This window comes from Cricetulus griseus, chromosome 2 (genome assembly GCF_003668045.3).
Source record: "Cricetulus griseus strain 17A/GY chromosome 2, alternate assembly CriGri-PICRH-1.0, whole genome shotgun sequence".
NCBI classification, from domain to species: Eukaryota; Metazoa; Chordata; class Mammalia; order Rodentia; family Cricetidae; genus Cricetulus; species Cricetulus griseus.
The window spans coordinates 168,233,216-168,253,578 of NC_048595.1; the positions used below are offsets into that span (position 1 = coordinate 168,233,216).

The 20,363-nt window shown below is 34.7% G+C and overlaps 1 protein-coding gene across 1 annotated transcript in view; it reads left to right on the forward strand.

Annotated features, from left to right (window-relative positions):
- Positions 1-20,363, forward strand: part of Dcc (DCC netrin 1 receptor) — a 1,088,579-nt gene that overhangs the window by 922,085 nt on the left and 146,131 nt on the right. The window contains exon 15 of the mRNA XM_035440067.1: positions 4,440-4,634. Within this exon, the coding sequence (XP_035295958.1) occupies positions 4,440-4,634 (195 nt within the window). The remainder of the gene's footprint in view (positions 1-4,439; positions 4,635-20,363) is intronic.

Here is a 20,363-nt window from a genome sequence, read left to right on the forward strand (position 1 = left end):
ACATAGATAGTCAAGAATATTTTCCATTATTTCTTCTTACATACATACATGCATATACATGTAATTTTAATTGAAAATAGATTCTTCTCTCATACAATACAACCAGATCACAGTTTTACCTCTCTTTCTTCCTCCCAGCTCCACCCCACTTCCCATTTTCCCCACATCCACTCCTCTCTTTCCTTTTCAGAAAAGAGCAGACTTCCAAGAGACAGCTGCCAAATAGGAGAAAACAAGATACAATAAGTCCAGGCCAAAGCCCTATGATGAAATCATCTTGAGGAATGCATATAAGACAGAAAATATTCCATTTCAATGAGAGATGAGGAGGATCCCCAACAGGTCCTCAAGAGCAAGTTGAACAATCATTACCATGTGTAACTATTGCTCTAGAGATAACACTTTCAAGATGCCAGCTTAGACTCCTAGCAATACTGGAGAGGGTGTCAGAATGTGCCTTACCCTTTAATCAGATTAGTGACTAGCTTAAATGTCATCATAGAACTTGCATCCAATAACTTATGGAAGCAGATGCACAGCCAAGCACTGGGCTAAACTCCTGGAGTTCAGTTGAAGAGAGGGAGGAGGGATCACGTGAACAGGTGGAGGGTCAAGAGATTGATGGGGAAAACCACAGAGACAAGTGACCTATGCTAGTGGGAGTTCATGAAATATTTACTGACAGCTGGGGAAGCTACATGGGACAAAGGTAGGCTCACTGAATGTGGGTTGATCTGTTGTGGAGGCTGAAAGTGGCATCAGGACCTATCCTAGGTACATGAATTTGCTTTTTGGAGCCCATTCACTATGGTAGGATACCTTGCTCAGCCTTGATACAGATGGGAGTGGCTTGGTCCTGCCTCAAACTGGTATTCCAGATTTTGTTGACTCCCCAAGGAAGGCCTTATCTCCTCTGAGAAATAGATAGGGGTGGGAAGGCCAGAGATGAGGAAGTGGGACAAAGGGAGGGAGGGGGAACTTGGGTTTCTATGTAAAATAATAAATAAAAATATTTAAGTAAAAAACGATGCTAACTTAACTAATATAATGAAATCATTCTACAGTTTGCAAAAAGTGGAAGAATAGTTATGCTTATAGAAACATCTTAATATTTCCTTTTATCCTAAAAATATTAACGATTGTCATTCAAATCATTAGGTTTTCATGCTGTTTTTAAATAGTCATGAATACAGGGGTTGTATGGGGTGATAGCTAAGTCAGTGAAGGGCTTGCTCTGTAAGCACAGCAGCCGAAACATGGATCTCTTCCATCCATATACAAATGTGGGCATTGTAGCTGAGTCTGTGATCCTGGCCCTGGGGATGTGGGGACAGGAGGATCACTGAGGCTTTTTGGGCAGCCAGTCTATTGAGTTAGTGCCTCCAGGCTCAGTTAGAGATATTGTCTCAAAAGAAAACTGGAGCTGTGATTGAGAATAAGTCTTATGAGGGCATCTAACCTCAATATTCACACATACATACATACACATACACACACACACACACACACACACACACACACACACACACGTACACAAAAACACAAATGCACACACACAGAATAAATGTATACACACATAAAAGTACACACATGTCACGTAAATGCAGAAAGCATCAACAATATCATTCTTGATATAAATTTAGGCTTCCTTGAAATAAAATTAGGCATATTGTTTTGCTTTAATAGTTATTTCAAAAGTTAAAATATGTTAAATAGAATAGACCTGGAACACATCACATCCCAAAGAAAGTTGTAAGACTGTTCCAACATGGTTGGAAAATAATAATCCACCTATTTCATCTCTTTTACTACTTTACTTAGGAAAATACTTCACAAACTTGTGGTTCTGCCATAAATGTTTACATCCACATTTTGAGACATAATTTTTAATGATGCCTTTGTATATTATATAGGACTCTTATTTATGGAAGACAAATAAAGTTTGTCCCTTCTTGCTCACAAAAGTATATATTTAGGAACATGAAACCATCTTTAGAAAATTCTGTTGATATAACATCTCTAGTCTCTTGCAATTATTTTTATATGTTACCTACTGTCATAATTTTTAAGAGCATTCTTCCTTTCACCACATGCACTACAAATGTCAAATAGAATATGAGTAAAATTAGTGTTTAGAGAGATTGTTATCTTTTGATATCAAATCATATAGGAAAGAAATGATAGTGTTATTTGAGTAATCAAGTTATTTAGCATTTTCAATGTCTAACTCCAAATACTTTGGACAGAGATAAAGGACCCAATTGCTTGAGTGAGATTCAAATCACATGTATTTTTGAGTGACATGTTAATTTTAAGGGACTACATTTAAGCATTTAATAGACTATCAGGGTCAAAATAGTCACTCAATTATTTTTTTCCTTATAGTAGTTAACTGATTTACAACATAGACTATATATATTCTCTATTAAAATGTTTATCATAATTTATTGTAAATATTTTCTTACATGTAGATTTTTCCCCATGTTATAAACCACAAGAATTTAGGTATTGTGTCTACCATTTCCATCTCTGTATTCTGTCATAGATACATGGCCCTATTTTCATGGTTGCTTTTGTTGTCTAAACCAGCACAAGCTAGAATCAGAGAAGAAGAAATCACAACTGAGGAAATTCCTCCATAAGATTCACCTCTAGATAACCCTGTGGGGCATTTTCTTGATACTGAGTGATGTGGAAGCACCCACACTCATTGCAGGCAGTCCCACCCCTGAGCAAGTGGTACTAGGATGTACAAGTAAGCAAGCTGAGCAAGCCAGTAATTAGTCCTCTCCATGGCCTCCTCCTGCTCTGACTACCCTCAGCAATGGAGTGTATCTGTATTAATTGAATAAGTATCAGTGTCTATTAAGAATATAGTCATATTTTAGAGTGATGATGTAGCAGTCATGTCAGGTTAGTAGTAAAATCCATTATTTTTTGTATACCTTCTCTTTAAAAGAAAATGTTAAACTACTATAGAAATTTCCTTGCTAATACCAAATATCTCTTGAGAACTTAGGTTCTACTGGTAATAATAAGTTTTTATGCATTATCCCTCATTAAGTCTTTTCAATATCCTATGAAATTCTTTCCAACTTTATCTTCAGCATGCAGCTGAGGGAACAGAGGCTTATAAGCAAGGTCTTAGATTCTCACAGATAGAATCTAGTGCAGAATTTAACTTAGCTCTTTCTTAACTTGAATCAAGCACTATCTGACATGTCAATTTAATTAGGAAAATGAAGCTAGTGAATAACATAACATGGCATGAAACCAAAATCTCCCAACATCTGGATCTATGTGTCTTCAATCCAGATACTGTCTCCTTTCCTCAAATAATATATTTTAACTGAGTTAACAATTAGAGACCCAAGTATATTTTTAGTCACACATTGGCAGGTCACAACTCCATTTTTCTCACCTTGTCAATCCATTTTGTTAAATTTTTTACTATGTTTTTAAATTATATGTATATACGTATGTGGGAGATGAGATGTGTGTTCATTTCTATGGGTACTCATAGAGGCCAGAGGAAGATGTCTGAGTTACAGGTGATTGAGTCATCCAGCATTGATGCTGAAAACCTAAATACACTCCTCTTGAGGAGCAGTACAAGCTAACAGTAGCTGGGCAATCTATCTAGCTTTCTCTAACAATTTCTCAAAATAGGATTGGTACATATATTTTTATATTTGTTTAAACTGAGTAAATAATTATTGGACTAGATGGCTTGGTCATTATATTTTTTAGAAATTATTTTCTTTGCCTTAATTTTTCAATTTATTAATGACACTTAAGAAATATATGAAGAAACAAAAAGGATATTTAAATAAATATGCATGATACTACACGTGCCCACAGAGATAATGTTTGAGAAATTCTGGGTGGGGTTTCTGGGGAAAGGGGAATAATATGATCAAAATAGGTTGAAAGAAATTCCTTGATTCAGAAGGAAAGTTTGTCCTTTTAGTATAGTGCTGCCAGGCAAGCATGAAGATTTCAATTTGGATTCCCAGCAGCAATGTAAAAACATGGCCTTCAAGTACACATTTATACATCCAGTGCTGAGACAGGGGAGAAAAGCAGATCCCCAGAGCTCACTTGCCAGCCATTCAAGTGAGTGAGGAGCAGGTTCAGTGAGGTTCATCTTTAAAAAGATGGCTGATATCTATAGAGGGAGACACAGATATCTACCTCTAGTTTCCACGTGTGTGTACACACACACACACACACACACACACACACACACACACACACACACACAATCTTGTAATAAATTAAACTTGAAAATTTAGTGGATTTTAGTAAAAAAGGACTGAATAATATGTCCATATTTGAAGTCTGGGTGGAATAACATACTGTCTTATTTAAATCTGATGTTTGCAATTGTTCTAACTCAATAATAAGGCTTACTGATGATATTTGTGTTTGAATCCTAGAGTCTCAAGTCCCTGACCAGCCAAGTTCCCTTCATGTGAGACCCCAGACAAATTGCATCATCATGAGTTGGACTCCTCCTCTAAACCCAAACATCGTGGTGAGAGGTTATATTATTGGATATGGTGTTGGCAGTCCTTATGCTGAGACAGTGCGTGTAGACAGTAAGCAGCGGTACTATTCCATCGAGAGATTAGGTGAGTAGCTATTGACGTTTACTCTGCTAAGAGAAGAAGGTGGCTTGTTTTCAATTATTTTATTTCTTGGAAAGTTGGCTTTGGAGATTATGGTTTCATGTGTACCGTGTATTTTTTTTATTAGTTCAAATTAGGAACAAGCTTGCTTCACATGTCAATCCCTCCTCCCTCTCCCTCCCCTCACCCCCCAACCCTCCCCCTCTACCTCCCACCTGCCCCCCCACCCCGTCGACGTCCACCCTCTACTCCCCAGGCTGGGTAGGGCCCTCGATGGGGGCTCCCCAAAGTCCACTACATCATCCTGGGCAGGGCCTAGGCCCTCCCCCATGTGTCCAGGCCAATACGTGGGATGGGCTCTCAAAGTCCCTTTTTATACCAGGGAAAAATACTAATCCACTACCAGGGGCCCCCAGAGTCCAGAGGCCTCTTCATTGACATCCATGTTCAGGGGTCTGGATCAGTCCCAGGCTGGCCTCCCAGACAGCAGTCTGGGGTCGATGTGCTCCCCCTTGTTCAGACCAGCTGTTTCTGTGGGTTTCACCAGCCTGGCCCCGACCCCTTTGATCTTCATTCCTCCCTCTCTGCAACTAGGTTCCAGAGTTCACAAAATTACAAATATGAGCCCTCTTCCAGTGGCTGATGGAAGCACAGGCAGACATCCACAAATATACACTGAACTGTACTATGTACCGTGTATTAAAAGTCCTTCTACATACACAGACATGAACACACCAGCTCATACACACAGTCTCATTCTGTCTCTTCTCTCTCTTCAATTTGGGAATGATGATCTAGAGGACTCTGTAATGTAAGCTCTAACTTTCTATAAGGAAAGGTACCATGCTATGTGCCTTTCATTATATGCATGGGACATACAAAGTGCATTGGATAAGTTTTCTCTTTCTGACCATCAAAGAAATGTCTGATCTTAATAATTAAGGTAGAAACAAACTTTATGGTACCTGAGAGGAATATTTCTGTTAATTTTTTTTAACTCTTAGTTGTCTAATCATGGTAACTTGTTTGCCTTCAATATCTGTAGGTAAAGCATTGTGGCTAGGTAATTATGACTGGACTATTCGACAAAAAGGAAAATTTTCATTCAAGGCAGCTAATCTCTTCTGTATGTATTTATCTTTACTTCCCAATCCAAATCTCTTACTACAGTTACATTAATTTAGCATGAATCCAGTGCTTCCATTGTTTTCTTGTGTGAGTCAGTTGTGTGTATAGACCTTCTGTTCATTTTGTTCTGATTTTCTATAGTGTTGTAAAGGATTATATCATTAAGAGAGGAAAGTGATAAATAACATATCATGATGCCAATAAGTTAAGTAATTGTCACAAAGTAAAAGGGAAGTTCATTCTACCTGTTGAATTAATACGATATTACTGGCAATGAAATGCATTGACCTCATTGGAAATCAAACTTGATGAGGGGCGGGAAGCTCCAGTCATTTGCAGTGTTCCTCGCAAACAGAGCATTTGTGATGAGAAGCCTGATTTGAATCTGAATAGCTAAAGTGTAGTAGTAAGAATAGATTCTATCAATGCAGAAATAAAATTGCACCAATCCATTTTCTCTGTAATTGCTCCAAACACTAATGAGAGAATCACCTACTGAAACTGGCCACAATTAGAGTTAGCTTGGCATTTAGAAATAATATCCCCCCAGTCAGTCCCAGAGTATGAATATAAGGGCAATCACAAAGCTCATATTTTATGGCCGTCAAACCTGTGTCAGGGGACTCTCAGTTATTCATTATTCAGAATACACCATCTCTGACAGTGCTTCTTTATTCCACTAACCAGACAAGGAAAGTTAGCATGGCAGTGCACAAGCTACTGGCTGTTTGAATGAATGCAGTGCAAAACTAGCAAAGCTGGAAAGAGAACTGCATGATTGCACTGTGTCCTTTCATGATGATTCTTTTCACTACAAAGAACTTAGAAATCTAGTGGAAGGTCACCATTTTGTGAAATTAACATTGGCAGATTTTCCTAAATGTTAACCAAGAAGAAAAACATCTTCTTAAGGCATGTTCTAAAGAACAAAGACAAAGCCTGAGGTGTACTTCAGCAAGAAAACCCTTGTCTAGATGAAAAGAGCAAGTCACAGTGCAACTTTATTGGGGAATTTGTACTTTAAAGCTTATTTGGATAGAAAATTCATATGTATACACTTATACGCACATATACATATTCACCCAGACACTCACATACACACATATGCATAAACACCCAGTCTCTCTCTTCACACACATATGTATGCATGTAAATATAAACACCCAGAGTACTTTTAGGATATAAATGTTGACATAAGTATGAAATCATATGTGGTTTTGTTCATTAGGGTGCCTTGAAGCTATGATATTTTATTTAATGGGGTGAGCAGATTAATTTGTTATAATTTTCATAAAGTTGGAAGGCTTGTGCATGTCAACATATTATGTAATGAAATCACTAATTGATTCATATGTGATATTAAGCATTAAAATAAGTGTATTTGTTACTTTTCTAAGTAACTATGACAAAATGCCTGAAACAACCACTTAAGGGTGGTAATAATGATCGTGGTTTCAAGGGGTTGAGTACATTGTTGTGTGGAAGTGGAAACAGGGAACAAGTGTCTTTGTAGCCACTTCCCCTTCCTGTCTCTTTTATTCTTCCTGACTTCCAGTTGATGGGATGTTTCTATCTACAGTTAGGCCCTGTCATACCTCCATTATCTTATCTAGAAATATCCTCATAAACACAGCAGGGGTATGCTTTAGCAATTTCCTAGGAATCTCCCAACTCACCCATGCAGACAACCAAGTTAACATGCATAGTAGGCATATCAATTTTCATAGCATCATTTAATTTAGGACATATATCATATATATATATATGTATATATATATATATACATATATATATATATATATATTAAATACCTGATCCACAACTATGTATGTTTTGTTTTTGTTTGTGATAAATTGACATTTTAAATTTTTAATGAAAATAGAATTTTTTTGCTGGGAGTTGGTGGCACATGCCTTTAATCCCAGCACTTGGGAGGCATGGGCAGGTGGATCTATTTGAGTTCGAGGCCAGCCTGGTCTCCAGAACGACTGCCAGGATAGGCTCCAAAGCTACATACAATGCATAATTTTTTATGGTTCCCTTCCCCCAAACTCTTCCCATGTCCTATTTTTAAGAAAAGAAAATGTTCAAGTATGGCAGAATAGTTGTACAATTAAATATCAAGAAAGTTACTAAACAATTTTCCATGAGGTCAGTCATAAATTCATGGATTGAATTTGTTCTTTAGACTGTGTGACTGCTGCTTGCTTTATGATTGGCAGAAAAACCTCTTTTCTTAGATCAAACCAGAAATTATAAACAACATTTTGCTTATGGGTAATAATTATTTAATATTTATATAATAGCCAGGGAATGTGCCTTGGGACTGTAAATATAGGACCATTTGAAAAAATATTTACTATTACCTGTTCAAAATGAATAACTTGTCTAGTGTAAGTGTACAGTCTCATTAACCATTTTTTCCATCAGACATTTATAATTAATCTGCTGACATTTTACTTGTTTGACTACAGAGCTGTAGTGTCAGGTTAAATATACATTCATAATGGAGATTCATGTGATTTGAATTTGATTACATTAGAACTACATTATTTTGTAAAGATCTACAAACATTGATCTATTTACTTATCATTCCATATATATGTATATAGTTATTGCTATAAATAAACTATATACTTAATGTATACATTCCTTAATTTTTTAAAATTTACTGATACATAATGTGTAAACCTGATTTTAAATTGTTTCTTCCTTTGCTTAAAAAATGTTCTCAGCCATGTTGTAAAGATGATAAATGTTTTCTTTATACTTATTACTCCCAAACATTTTTTGAAAAAATTTTAAGTGGAATTCTGTTTTAAATTTGTTTTCTGGATATTTAATATAAAGTCATGAGCACATTTCTTAACATTAACTGTATATCCTAATACCTTTTCAATCACTGTTCGATGAATTCTGTAGATGCTATTAATTTTCTACATAAGCAACATAAAGGACAAACACTTGGACACGTGCTTTCTGGGAACTTTGCCTCTCATTTCTTTCTCCTGCTTTTTGCAATAGTCAGTAAGATCAGTGAAGTGTGAAGGGCCAGATGTAAGCATCTTTGGCTAATTTCTAACCTTGGGGAAATTTTTAGTATTTAATGAAATTGGTGATAGTTTCTTAAATATGTCATTTATCCAACATGTAGGAAAACTAGACATTCCCTAGCTTTCAGGCAATTTCAGTAATACATTTTTAGAATGCTTGTAAGGTGATTTTCTCTGCCCTAAAATGTTATCTTTTTCTTTTCAGTATGACACTTTCGAAAGGGAACTAAACTAATTTCTCATATAAATCCTATATGGTCACCATCCTTTATTGTATTAATACACTTGATTCATTGTTATCTATTTAATTTTTTGGTTTATATTTACTCGTTATACTTGTCAAGAGTGCTCTTGTATTTTCTTTATCTATTTTCTATTTACTGGCCTCAGAATGACTTATATTAAGCTTATTCTACTCTGTATTTCAACTTCTTAGGTTATTTAGAGTTTCATAGTTTAGTGTTTCTTATTATTTCTTTCTATTTTATCATAACATTTCTAAAAATGACTCTTTGATAATATTAATTTAAAATTATTAATATTATTTTATAGAATAATGTAAATCTGTTGGTTAACAAACTTGAATTAATAAGTGTTATACAGTTTTTCGACTTTATATAAATGCCAACTGATTAAAAAAACCTCAGACTGATTTTCAGATATTCAATGTCTTACCTAAATTTTCTGATCAATGGTTCTGTGAAGTTCTATTATTAGTCACCAAAATCATCTTGTAAAATTATTATTAAGTCAGTAAACTTGTAATTGTTATGACTTCATGACAAATTACCTCTGTATTCTAAGTGCCTCTTTATCATTTATCCCCATACTCTAATTATACTGGCCTGTATAACTGTTCTATTTGATATTAATATAGCCACCCCAGACTAATAGATTATAATACCACACTGTTTAACAGTGGCAAATTTTCACATCTTCATGACATTAAATGGAAATCTTACATCACTTTTGGTTACTACAGAGACACAGGTGAAAATGTTCTTAGAATTTTATATTTTCCTAAAACTAGAAGGCTAGATAATTAAAACCTTCATATTTCTTGTTTTTAAACCTTCATATTTCATTGCATGATTCTTCAAGTGTTTTAGCATAAAAAAATAAAGGTATTTTTCTTAGTTATTGTTCTTCACATTCCTATTATCACTTTAATATGTATTTTAGGAGACACTGTTTTTATAAACCAGTGATTGAGAAGTATACTACAAGCAAGCAAACAATAAATAAGTATAGAATAGAATGGAACTGTATAAGGGGATGTGAATTCTGAACATCTATATATAAAAATAAGGAAGCAGGACACTTTCTGTTGTCTCACATTCTTGCATCACAGTTCACAGAGTTTGTATAAACTAACAGTTTTGGTAGTCAGTGTTTTAGAGATGTAAGTATGAATTCTGGGTTGACTATTTCAATAATAATAAAATTCTATCAAATTAAGAATCTAGATATTGTAGATAAATTTATGTACTTATAAATGGTATCAAATCATTTTAGGACTCATAAATGTTTTATTTTGTAAATTTAGTAAAATATTTTAAGATGTTTAGCAGAGTCTAGTGATATCTAATGTATCTCTATTCCTAATAGTGGTCATTCATGATGCAAAACCTTTTTCTACCCATAATGTAGAACTCTCTGTTCTTTAATCATCTATTCTAGAACAGAGAGCAAATTCTACAGTCTGTGCAGCTTAGTAGAGATAATAATTATGGAACTAATTTTAATTAAAGTATGCATTTGTAATTAATGTATCATTTTTATTATCATCTTGTATGTTAGTTTTAGACTATTATTTTTTAAAAATAGTGGAGATTTTCAGGGTTTTAATTCAGATATGGAAAATACAAAATATTATTTAAGATTGGTTTACTGAAATTAATTGACATGAACAAAATACAATACAGTGAATTTTAGTTCATGTGAAAGACAAAAATATAAACTCCCTATTTTAATGCCATCCAATTCTGATTATAAGTCCTGGGAAGAGACTTCTATTTGTTCACCAAGAGATCTGCTTGCCTAGGGAGGAGTGACAGGGGATATAAAAAGGACAAGCCATAAGAACATTGCTCTGAATACAACAGAAAGAATGGATATTATTTCCTGTGCTTTTTTTCCAGGTGAGTGTGTTCTAAATGTATAGGCATTTTCAGGACGTCTTTAAGGACAGCTGCAGGGTGATTCATTAATAATGCATTCACTCTATTTGAAACTCCTTTCTCACTCTCTACTCTCTGAGGTCCAAAGCAGATGCATTGACTTATAACTGGTGAATTTTTTAAAGACATTTGAAAAAATTCCATTACAAAAGATGAATACTATTATTGAACAAGAGGAGGAGGGATCATCTCATTGGAGCACAGGCTTTCTGTCTATATATATTTCATTGGAAATCCCATTTCTCTTCCTTACAAAAAGGGATGAGTGATTATTTCCCACACACACACCATACTGGATCACAAAAAGACTGTGGCTCATTCTTCCTGAGAACTTTAGGATCAAGCACTCAAACAATAAAAAAAAAATGTTTTCCATATCTCGTTCAGTTTTCTAGAAAATGTCTTATTTGGGTTAAAACAATCCATATCCCATCCTCAATTCTCCTTGTTGTTCAGTGTTTACAAACAGCTGTTCAGTGTATTTTTGCCAAGGACTGTGAAATTACCATCAATCTATTTCTTCTTTTTCTCCAGTGGCTGCTAACACACAAGTTTTCAAAATGAAGGAAAACAAAGAAACATAAAAATCTGTTCTTAATTTAAGGAAAGACAGTCTTTTTATCAGAGTATAAAATGGAGTTTGCAATAAAGACCTGGCTTCTGGTATAGACAGAAGTGAGAGGTCAAATAACAGCCAGACTGAGGGAAGTCACACTTGCTGCATAAATAATCAAGGTATTTCTTAGAAATTAAATCCTTCCAGTTTACTGAGAAAAAATAGTCTAGTATAGTGATATAAGATGTTACTCCTAAACTTCTTGACTACACAGTATGTTATTTGGGGGGTGAGAATCAGAGCTTAGACACACAGGTACAGTATTTTTATCCCATAGGTTATGCTAAGAGCTGACTCAGGGAAAAACACAAAAACCTGGGAATTTTGTTTTTTAGGTAATTATACAAGTAGATTCATGCATTTTTCCTTTTAATTCTATTATTCTATTAGGTCCTGGTCCAAGTATATTGAAGTTGTGAAAGAACCAGCTGCTTAATTATTTATAACTATAATTTCTTCTCACAGAATTAGATGATTTCACATCTTTAAACCATCCTACATGATTGTTGACAATATCCTTATTCTGAGTTCTACTTTGATATAAACATATACAGGATTATATTCCTGTGTGCTGATACAATACCTACGCAGAAATAGGTTTTATCTTCTTATTCCTTATAAATATGTGTATCAAAATGCATAGATGATTCCTTATTGGGAACAGATAAAGAATATTAATCTATCATTTTCTAAACTGCCCTAAATCAAAGGAGAAAGTGACATTCAATCACATTGTAACTTTATACATAATACATGGGTCTTTTGTCTGCTTAGAAGAATTGTTTCCTTTGTTACAAATATTATGTGTATGATATACATGTTAATGGGTTCCATCAAGTATAGGGAAGCTTTGAGCATTGTTTCCTTAAATTGTTTTGTACTTTCCAATTCTTAAGTTATTACTTGATTTACACAAATATTATAGTCCTCTTAGTTGATCTAGTTCATTTTCTATCTCACTGGTTTTGGGTTTTAGTCTTTTATATATACCTGTGTCGTTTGGTACAGTTGTTCTTCTTGTCTTTAAAACCAGTACGGATTTTTGTTGTTTTCATTACTTTTCTGTCTGGGTAATGGATGCCTAAGCTAACCTAATCAGTCTTAAAATACTGTATATTGCATCTGGAAAAGATGTTTTTTTTTTGTTTTTTACATTTCTACTTGTTTGATATTCTATTTAAAATGCTGAATTTTGAATAGTCTTCAATGCATGTGACACAATTATAACTTATGGTTTTAGTGTTCTCTGCAAATTATTTTGTCTGCATTATTTCAAAAGCTGCTTCTATTAACTTATCCTTACAATGAATTGCTTTTCTCCTTTTGTGTCAGATCTTCCAATGATGTGAAATCCGTAAACATTGTGTGTGTGTGTGTGTGTGTGGTGTTAGGTGTTAGAGATTTTGATGTCTTTAATTTCCTTAAATTTTGTACTAGCATACAGGTATTTGTAAAACCAATCCCACTCTGTACCTTGCCTTTGTATCTTTGATGGTTAGTGCTTAATAACATGAAGCAAAATTGTCCTGCTAGTGAAATGACTTATATTAAGATCTTTACCCAAATTCCCATGACTTCCCAATTCCCATAAGGTTTAAATGTGCTTTGGATTCTTAGAGCACTAAGGAGTTTTGCTTCTGATCCTTTTGTGTGGTTTATCCCCAAGCCCTGTGAAGTTTCCTCACATAGTGGCTGAAAACTGTTCAGATAAGGGCTGAAGACATATGCCCAGAGCTTTCTGGTCTACTGCTCTTCTCGTTGAACTCTCTCCAGAATCCCTAGCTGCTTTAGTCACCGCACACTTTTTCTATTGAGGGAGGTCTTCAAATATTTTATAGTTTATTGTTTTATTTTTCGTCTCTCTGGCAGTCTGGAAACTCCAGGTCAATAGTGAGAATTAAATCCTTATGTAATTTCATTTCTCTCAGAAGCCATAGACATGCATGACTCAGCATGCAGTGCCACAAACTGTTAAATATATACTTATTCTTAAACTAAAATAGAAGAATAAATCCACTCATCATTAGTCCACTGCCTTAGAAATGGGAGGCTTTAAATAACAGTTAAACCAGCCTTTATTGTATCAATGTACCAAAATTTTCAGCTTTGCAAAAATAGCGAAGAAGCCGCATGTATTATACCTATCTCTTGATATCTACCATTAATCTCATCAAGAATGAATCTTGTCATATTGCATTTTTCGGGAATAAATTTGACTTGAGTGCTCTTGGAAACAGGTCTTTTAGCCTGTGGAGAAATGAACCTTTATAACTCCCAGAGTGCATTTGAAGCTCAGTGAGTTCAATGTAAATTACATGTTAAGCTCAGCATGCTTCCATCAAAAAAATTCTTCATGCATAGAATATAAAAGTTTTGAGTTTATGACATGCAAACATTTTAAATAAGAAAAATCAATTCACTTTAGTAGTCTCAAGAATATTTAACATACATGAATAAAAAAACGAATAAACCCCAATGGAGAGGACATATTATTATTTTGAAATGAAGTATATTATAGGTGTTGGTTAACAAAATTCTGCTTTGTATTACTGGAAAGGGGTATAAGAATAATTATGGGAAATGATTTCTTTTATCTGGAGTATAAAAACCTGACTCCAGAGGCCCAATAGAAATAAGTCATTTCATGGTAGAGAAGGCAAGGAGGGGAGCTTTTCCCTCTTACTTTTCCTTAAATTTAACATTCAAAATGTATTTTCACTTCAGTAGTAGAAAGTGCTGTGTTAGATTGTGTGATCAGACAATGCTATTGAAAATGCATATATTAAAGCCATACAAAGTAGTTTAGAAGAAAGACAACTTATTTTTCTTATGTGGTTTTACAATTTATTATATTTACTCAGGGAATCATTGCTTATTTTCACACTAACATCAGTCATTCTCATGCTTATTAGCTGTGCTCTCACCTATGTCTCCCTGACATAATATGTATACTTGCTTTTTAAATTTTTTATAAGGAAGGAATGTGGAATCTAATTAATAAAAACAAAGAATATATATATATATATGTGTGTGTGTGTGTGTGTGTGTGTGTGTGTGTGTGTGTGTGTGTGCATTTTTCTAGCAATTTGAAGGCCCTGTAATACTCAACTTACTGTATTTCAAAGATTTTATTTTATAGATTGAATGAATTCAATAATGAGTACATTATAATTTGATTCATTTTCATTTTTAGATGTTTTTGGCCATTTGGACAAACACCAAATGGGTCAGCTTCTTCACTTGCAGACAGTTGCTTAACTAATGAAAAGAAATATAAGCCTAGACACAAGGGGGTTGACCTAGGCCCTATCCTAAAGAATAAGACAGACTTTGAAGACCACCTATGGAAGGCCTCACCCTCCCTTGGCAGCAGAAAGGGTATGGGATAGGTAGGGTGTTAGCTGGGGCAGGGGAAGGGGGGCAGGGGAGGAGGGGAGGGAAAGGGACCTGGGATTAACATGATGTAAAATAATTTTCTTTCTAATTAAAATTTTAAAAATAACTACAAAAATATGCTAAAAGATCAAACATTGTATCAGTTATTGCCAAATTGATTATATAAAATTAGCTACTGAGTGACTTTAAGCATAAGGCATCATATAGAAGACAGTGGGGAGTCTGGCACATCACAGGCTCACAAGTTATATATGTTAAACAAAAAGAAATATATTTCTTGCAAAGAGTAAAGGAAACCCCATACTCTAGAAACTCTTTGTGCATTTGTAGTTTGAAATGCTACTTTGATATAAGGTTGTTAGAAGAGCTTTATTAAAAATGCAGGGTGGAGATATTTTTTGCTAACAGTCAGGGTAGAATTCACTCTCAGGACACAAATGTGAAATAGGATGTCCCAGACTGTGCAGTCAAGGGGAAACAAGGGAAGCCAAAGGTACAGTGAATGAGCCAGTTGAACCATGAATACGAGTTCTTTAAAAAGCAATTGCAGGTATAATGAATATAGAGAGAATGTGAGTGCAAGTTGGAGAAGGCTTAAAATTCTAACCCTTGTTACTTTTGGATTCACTTATTCCACAGTTATTCTAGATGTCATGGTCTCTGTTGAATAACCAAATTGGTGTTGTACTGATTAAATAAAAATATTAGAGAGGATTGCTTTTGTTGAATATTTGCTTATTATTTCTATGAAATGGTTTTGCTTTATAGCCAAATCTGGGTTGAACTCTCAACTTTCCTACCCCAGACTCCTTCTTTCTGGGATTGAATATATACTCTACGATGTCCAACTATTTCATAAATATATTTCTTATTTTCTATTTAAATATTTTTAAATTATAAGTCCTCTAAAACAATAGAATATGGAGTCAGAACATAAGCTACTCTACCCCATGATGTTCATCATAACATGGACTATCGCCTTCTAGTGAAGAAATTTAAAAGTTATCTCATTTTAATTAAAGTATAATTGCATCATATCTCCCATCTAATAACTCCAACCTTCCCCATGGCCCCTGCAATCTCTGAGATTCATAGCCCTCCTTGTGTGTGTGTTGTATGTACAAATATTTGCCAAGTAAGTTTAATGTTGCTTGTCTTGAATGTGTACATTTTCAAGGTTGACAACTTTGTATTGAATACAAATTTGGGACCAGACTCACCCCTAGAGAAAACCAATTCACCCTTTCAGAAATTTTAATTGACTGATACTCTTCATCTAGGGGTGTGTCTTACCATGATATTTCACCATCTTCTTTTGTATGTCAACTAGTGTTGTCATTGTTCAGGTCTTGTTTGGCAGGCATATTGTTGAGATCATGGGCCTATCTTACCTATCATATCTAGAACACACAATCTTGCAAAAGTCTTTCTGATCTTATGGCATTTACAATGTTCTGCCCCTCCTTCTGAGATATTCTCTGAACCTTAGCTGCAGGGTTTTGAGTTGTAGATGTGTCAGTTGAGGCTGGGAACCTAATAATCAGTTGTTCTCTGCATTTTTACCAATTGTATATTTCTGAAATGGTCTCTGTATAGTGTAAAAAGAATCTTTGATGAAGGGTAAGAGTTACACTTATCTGTGGGTATAATGGAAAATATTAAGAATGCAGTGAGGAATTATCCTGATTTGGCAAAGTAATAGTAGAATGTGGTCTCTGTATAGTGTAAAAAGAATCTTTGATGAAGGGTAAGAGTTACACTTATCTGTGGGTATAATGGAAAATATTAAGAATGCAGTGAGGAATTATCCTGATTTGGCAAAGTAATAGTAGAATGTTCTCCTTTGAGAGTCAAGACTTCAATAGCCATGTGTGGTTGAGTAAGTTTACAGTATCAGATAAGGCTTTCATCTTATTGAGGAGGCTGTAGGTTACTGTCAAGATGTAAATGTCACTACTGCACCTTTAGGGATGTCTTCCTTTTCTGGTAATTGTAGTTCATAGTCATCACTACTGAGGAGGGGTAGTATTGTATTCTTTCCTCAGAAGCTCTGTAGCGCCTTCCAGTACTGTGAAATATAGTCCACTGAGAGGAGGTTTGGTAGCAAGGACCTTTCTCCAACATTCCATTAAACATTCCTATGTTCAGTGTTTTTTATCTTTAGTAATAGAGACTGACATTCAACTTCCAGGAGGCAACCAATGGCAATAGCAAAGCCTTTGTTAGTTCAGGTGATTCTAATAAGCAATTTGTTGATAGATAATGGTTGTTTCCATAACATTGTAAATACATTTATTTATTCTCTAATTCCATGATAAAGATTATAAACAAAAACAACTCTGGGTTTAAAGGCTTTATTTGGCATACATGTCCTGATCACACTCCATTGAGGATAACCAAGGAAGGAACTCATGGTCAGAACCTTGAGACATGAATTAAATCAGAGAAAAGTGGGTGGAAGTACTCCTTACTGGCATGCTACCTATGTCTTATTCAATGTGATTTCTTAAACAACCCATGGACAGCACTGCCCATAGTGGGCTAGGCTCTTCTGCATCTCTTATTAATCAAGAAAATGATCCCAGACTTGTTTAAAGACTTATCTGTTGGAAGTTTTCTCTTAGTTAATGTTCCATCTTCCTAGATGATCTGTGCTTATATCAAATTAACAAACAACAAACAACAAAACTTATCCTCACAATAAATAATTATTGTTAACTATTATTTCTCCTAGCATGTGACTGTTCTAATGTCTGAATCAAAGAAATGAAAACAAACTATCATGTCATTAATTATTTAACCATAGTTATCACTGGGAAGAATTATGCCATACAGTTTGTTCATTTTCTATAAATTACTTGTTATAAATCCAGAACTTCTCAAGGGGAAGACTTTCATGTTCCTTTCAGAACATACGTTTTTATCTCCCAATTATATTTATTTTGGAGCGTTCTACATGAATGCACACTATGCTGACCCAAAATGTGCCCTGCCTGTTTTCTTCAACACACAATATCCTTTATCCCTATGTCTGCAGATGGCATGAATCTTAGCATTTTTTAAGACTAGTCACACCTCCATGTTTAATGGTTTGAAGTGTGATGTATACAGGTACATAGTTTATATAAGGAAGCTTTGTGTAGGTAAGAATTTAAAAAAAAACTTTAAGAAAGGTGGTAGTATATGCCTTTGGATTATTTTCTAAGAACCTTTTGTTACCAAAGTATAAATGGTTTATTAGCATGTCTGAATAATCAGTACTTTGCTGCATAATAAAACACAATATCCATACCAGTTATAAAGTTTTTACAGATAAAATTGAAGTCAATAAAAGACTAGAAACCATTGCTCTAAACAATGCTATCAATGTCAATCTTGGAACATGTTAATTCTTTGGTAAAATAGAATAGTCTTGTAAATCATTTTATGAAGTTATAAATATTGTGAAGTTAGTGACATTTGGACTCCAAATCTTAACTATACTTAGAAATACTGTATATTTCTTAGACTTCCATTCACCAGATAGTGTTGTTTTTCCTTAACCCACATATTTGAATTTCTTTTTGAAAGAAGAATGTAGCTATATAGTTCAGGAACAACAAAGTATAGCTTTTCTCATTTTTTTCTTGTTGGCATGATTAAATACTCTGATGAAAGCAATGACTAGTGGGAGGGTTTATTTTGGCTCACAGTCCATAGGGACAGTTAATCTTGCCAGGGAAGTCAAGACAGCAGAAGCTCAAATAATTTGGTCACATCCCAATTACAACCTAAATGGACAACAATGAATGCATGGTATTGTTCACCTCTCTTTTCCATTTATATAGACTCGAATCCCAATCAGGGAATCAATGGTGCCATACATGGTACACAAGCCTTCCCATCTCGGTTAATGCAACCAAAATAATCCCTCTGAGACATAACCATAAGTCAGTATGACTTCCTGCCTCTTTTAGATTCTGTCAAGTTGACAATAACAAATCACATGATTTACTTTATAAATACCTGATTGTGTTTATTGTACCATTGCATATTAGCTTATATGATTCTAAGGAAAAACAATGGTAAGTCAGACATACACATCTTTATCAATCAATATGATACTCCTTTCATTTGTAGACTTTACCTCTGTGCTCCTGACATAGAGTAAGTGATACACAGCATACTGTTAGGGCGGAAATAGTTGAACTGCTTTTATATTCATTGAAGCAAATCAATTTCTTTATCATTTTCTTCCTTCCTTCCTTTCTTCCTACCTTCCTTCCTTCCTTCCTTCCTTTCTTTCTTCCTTCCTTCCTTTCTTTCTTTCTTCCTTTCTTTCCTATTTTGTTTTCTGAGACAGGGTTTCACTGTGTAGCTTTAGAGCCTGTCCTGGAACTAGCTCTTGTAGACCAGGCTGGTCTAGAACTCACAGAGATCCTCCTGCCTCTCCCTCCCAAGTACTGGGATTAAAGGCATGAGCCAAAACTGCCTAGTGCAAATCAATTCCTTAAAAATTAACTAAGAAGTGACAATTTAAAACCCAGTGATATTTTATCCATGTTGTGTTAGGCCTTGTATGTGAAAGGCAAAACTTCTGTCACTGACTTAAAACTGCATCCCCAAATGATCAATGGCTAATGTAAATTTCCCTAGAAGAAAATAAAACTTAGTGGAAATGTCTCTTAACTCTTAAACCCTGTGCATGTGACTTCTTTCTAAGAAAGTCTTCACCATGGAAAAGAGTCTTCACCAATGGACTTGTGTTAAGGATGTTTATCTGGATCACACTAGATTACCCAATAGGTTATAAATTACATGATAATGAAGAAGGTGAAATGTAGATCAAGTGGACACTGGAGTGATACAGTAGCAGAGAAGCCACCAGCACCCAAAGTGAGGAGCTGCTCTGCCCTGCAACCTGTAACACAGCTAACACCATGATTGTAGACTTTTTACCATCTAAGTTGCAAGAGAACAACTTTTGTTGTTTCCATTGTTTCTCACAACAGCTCAAATCAAATTACAATATTAACTTAATTTTTCTAGCAACTTCCTAAGCTTTTAAAACTGAATTTTTAAGTCAAGTATCACCCACTTACTAAGGCAACATGAACAATAATTATAAAATTGTCAAGTTCTAAAAGAACTCACAGTATCATTGTAAGACAACATTGAATTAGGAAGACATGATTATATCATGGTGTTGAGATTACAGGAAAAAGGCTTTAAGGCAATCAAGGAAGTGTTGCCTCAGTCATCTAGAAGTATTCTGTTCCAGCTTGTCAACTTCCTCTCTTAAATCCTAACATATTTGTTCCAGGAAATGAATAAGAAATTCACACCACCATTATTGTAGTGTTGGAAGGTTTTTGTTTTC